Here is a 3,665-nt window from a genome sequence, read left to right as displayed (position 1 = left end):
ACACACAACCCTTGCAACTATATCTATTAGTCTACTGCTACTAGTAGTGGTTGTAGTTGTTGTACTATTTACCTCTCGAGATGTTCATCAGAATATATATATAGTATAATTTTATTCACTTCAACGAAAAGCTACTAGTACTTACTTGGAATACCTTTTCAAAAATATTTTCGGCTTTTAAAGCAAACAATTGGAGTTTGTGCTCACATATATGTGTGCCATAGCGCTACAAACACACAACCCTCCTACTTCTTCATATTCAAATCTCTGGTTTACTAGGCAAAAAGGCAAAAGAAACCTCCCTCAAACACAAGACACAAAACGATTGTGCGTGTGGTTTGTGTCTGTTTTTATGTGTCTCTGTGTGTGACTGTGAAAGAGAGAGGTAGAGGTAGAGAGAGAGAGCGTGTGTGTAATGTCCCTGTGGTGGCCCATCTAAACATATGGCTCACCGTCTTTGAGGATACAAGTAAATAAGATGAGAAATAGACTACTCTCAAGACCAAAGACCAAAGACAGCAAGAGAGAGAGAGAGAGAGTGAGTGAGTGAGACTGAGAGATAAGATAGAGGTGGAGTGTTATCTACAACCATCTTATGGTTTATATGGGCTTTTGGTTTTATCTTCATAGAAACGAAATCAAACAAACGAGAAACCAGATCACCACCAGTTGGAAGTTCATGCTTTGCATTAGTATATAGTTTCTTTTTCAGGCTTTAAATATTTTTGGTTTGATTCAAGTTTTCGTTTATGGCCTTTTCTTGTCTTTTGGCAGAACGATATATATAAAGCCATCCACTCTCTTTAAAGAATTTGGGTACCCTCCAAAAGAATTTATGTTCGTTTCTTGGCTTTAGCTACTCCAAAACCATTGTTTTCTTCTTTGTACTGTCTGAAACCTTTGAAACTTGGCTGTTTGCTTCTGCTCACTGCTTAGCCACCCATTCCATTATAGCCCAAATCCCCATTTCCCCCATTTTCTAATATGCAAATGATGCCCGGTGACCCCTTTTCCCTATCCACTTCCATAGCAGGCTTCACTCAAGAGCAAAACACAAACCCTAACCCTAAACCTAATCCCCCTCCCAAGAAGAAGAGAAATCTTCCAGGAACACCAGGTCTTCGTCGTCAACTTCATCTTCATCTTCATCCTCTTTCATTAATCAAAGCCCTTCAAATAACGCCTTCATAAACTTTTTATATTGTTGGCTCATTTTTTTTTCTTCAAAATTTTTCATGTTACAGATCCAGATGCCGAGGTCATTGCTCTCTCGCCCAAGACCCTCATGGCGACCAACCGATTCATATGCGAAATATGCAACAAAGGGTTCCAGAGAGACCAAAACCTTCAGCTTCACCGAAGGGGTCACAACCTTCCATGGAAGCTACGACAAAGGTCCAACAAAGAAGTAAGGAAGAAGGTTTATATCTGCCCCGAACAATCCTGCGTCCACCACGACCCTTCAAGAGCACTCGGCGATCTCACTGGCATCAAAAAGCACTTCAGCAGAAAGCACGGCGAGAAGAAGTGGAAGTGTGAAAAATGCTCCAAGAAATACGCAGTCCAATCAGATTGGAAAGCCCACACCAAAACCTGCGGCACTAGAGAATACAAATGCGACTGTGGCACCCTCTTCTCCAGGTGAATTAATTATATGTATATATATGTTTCTGTTGCAATTGTAAATGTGTCTAAATGAAATAAATGCGTGCTTATGATTATGCAGTACTTTATTTATGTAACAAGTCCGATGTTTTATCATTGGTCGTGGAGTTTCAAATTTAATGCTTCCTAAATTCATGTATATTTTGGAGGATGTTAAGACGAGGTAGTTAATGGGGTTCCGTTGGATTTTGAACAGAAAGGACAGCTTCATTACCCACAGAGCATTTTGCGATGCCTTGGCAGAAGAGAGTGCGAGACTCACATCAGTCACCTCAACAAATCTAAATTTCAAGAGCGAAGAGGGTGGTAATGTGATGAACTCGCAGGCTGGTTTGGGAGGGCATGGACTAATTGCAGCAGCAGCAGCAGCACAAAGTCTTCAAAATGTTTCTGGCATTCCACAATTCGGTCCACATGGTTTTCGCTTGGATTTTAATGGGATGGAACAACCAAGAGCTAGCTTGTCGCTGTGGTTGAACCAGGGGAATCCCCAGTTGAATAATAATAACAGTAATGTTAACGGCAACAATAATGGTACCGATGTGGGGCCCAATTACATGTCGTCATGCTCTTCTTCAGGTTTGCCTGATATTGTGCAAATGGCTCAGGCTAATGGTTTGATGGGTTCTACATCGATGGTGTCTAATTTTGGAGTACCTGCGGGTTCTAACTCAACCAGTGCAAATCTTTCTCTGTCGTCACTTCCTATTGGTAAAAGAGGGGAAGCAGGTGGAACTGTAGTGGACTTGGCGTCTATTTATAACTCAGAGGGTCCAAACAAGAATTCAAAGCCTGCTTCACCTATGTCAGCCACTGCGCTTCTTCAGAAAGCAGCGCAGATGGGTTCCACCAGAAGCACCAACCCTTCCATTTTCAGTGGTAGTTTCGGTGTCATGAACTCACCTTCCTCGCAAACTACCAGTCTCAATAATAACAACAACGGCGCTGCAGCCATGATGCTGGGAAGTAATACCACTCCTGGAACCGATTTCACCTCAATGACGCATTCACCAAACGGTTTTGACCAACTCGTGATGCAAACCAATGCGCAGCTGCAAAGTGAGCCTGTGAAGTTAAAGCTTCGTTCAAGCGCCGTGGAGCACAATTTGACAAGGGATTTTCTCGGAGTCAGCGGAGGTGGAGGAGGAGGAGGAGGAGGAGGAGGTGGTGGTGGTGGACCTCAGTTCCTACCCCAAGAACTCGCAAAGTTTGCTTCCATGGGGTCGCCTATGGGGTTGAGCCATTTCACAGGCAACCAATGAAGTCGTCTGGTTTCTGAGCCTGTGAGAGAACATGAAAACTGAAGGTTTGATGGGAGGTTGGTTGAGCTTTTGGGGTACGACTATCGTGTTGTAGTGTGTGGGGACCCACTTCTTGAACGAAAAGAGAATATCGAATGCCAGGAATCATGCATGTTCTCCCTATTGTTATATTGTTGTTTTATCTTCTGTCTTAACCATGTTATCGTTTTTGGCTTCTCTTCCTTGAGAGAAACGAAGGGAGGCATAAAATAATGAAAGAAATTCTCAGTGAAACGCAGAAAACTAGCAGTGTTTATGTTAATTGCAAAATAAAAGAAGCAAAGATGATTAAGATTTTGATTCCTTTGGGAGAATATTTATATTTTTCGTTTTGAGAAGAACAATAAAAATAATTGAGTGTCATGTGATGAGTGATGAGGAAGCTTTTGGTAGATATGAAGTGCAGCCAAGACAGTACTTGTTACGTAGCGAGAATCTAGGTGGCAGAGTAGCTTTTTGGTAGACCCTGATAACTATGACAAAGTGAAGTGGAAAACAGTGAAATTTGCTTTGGTGTGGCTAAGTGGCTAAGTTGCTAAGAGGTGGTGATTAGAATGAAAGATGAATGGTCAAAGTTGTTTGACCAGCAATGTGTGTGGAATATGGATTGACATTTCATTGCTTGACAGATCGTGGTTGCTGTACAGTAACTGTAAAGTAGGTCCTTGACTGCTTCCAATTTGGATCTGTGTCCGAAAA

At 42.0% G+C, this 3,665-nt stretch overlaps 1 protein-coding gene across 1 annotated transcript; it reads left to right on the top strand.

The window, feature by feature from the left end:
* Window positions 1-219: 219 nt before the first annotated feature.
* LOC124821064 (zinc finger protein JACKDAW-like) lies at window positions 220-3,266 on the top strand. The gene is made up of 3 exons (XM_047292873.2): window positions 220-1,117; window positions 1,245-1,641; window positions 1,862-3,266. Exons 1-3 carry the CDS (start codon window positions 985-987, stop codon window positions 2,925-2,927), a joined length of 1,596 nt encoding a protein of 531 aa, XP_047148829.2. The 5' UTR covers window positions 220-984; the 3' UTR covers window positions 2,928-3,266.
* The last annotated feature ends 399 nt before the right edge of the window (window positions 3,267-3,665 follow it).

The sequence above is a fragment of the Vigna umbellata genome, chromosome 8 (genome assembly GCF_029865625.1).
Source record: "Vigna umbellata cultivar VRB3 chromosome 8, Vumbellata_1.0, whole genome shotgun sequence".
NCBI lineage: Eukaryota > Viridiplantae > Streptophyta > Magnoliopsida > Fabales > Fabaceae > Vigna > Vigna umbellata.
Note: the sequence above shows the minus strand (reverse complement) of the source record. Positions and strands in the feature narration are given on the sequence as shown.

Bases quoted from the DNA above. Each gene is read 5' to 3' on its own strand.
- LOC124821064 (XM_047292873.2), top strand. From the start codon at position 985: ATGCAAATGATGCCCGGTGACCCCTTTTCCCTATCCACTTCCATAGCA. The intron at 1,118-1,244 runs GTCTTCGTCGTC...TTCATGTTACAG, and splicing joins AAATCTTCCAGGAACACCAG to ATCCAGATGCCGAGGTCATT. The intron at 1,642-1,861 runs GTGAATTAATTA...GATTTTGAACAG, and splicing joins TGTGGCACCCTCTTCTCCAG to AAAGGACAGCTTCATTACCC.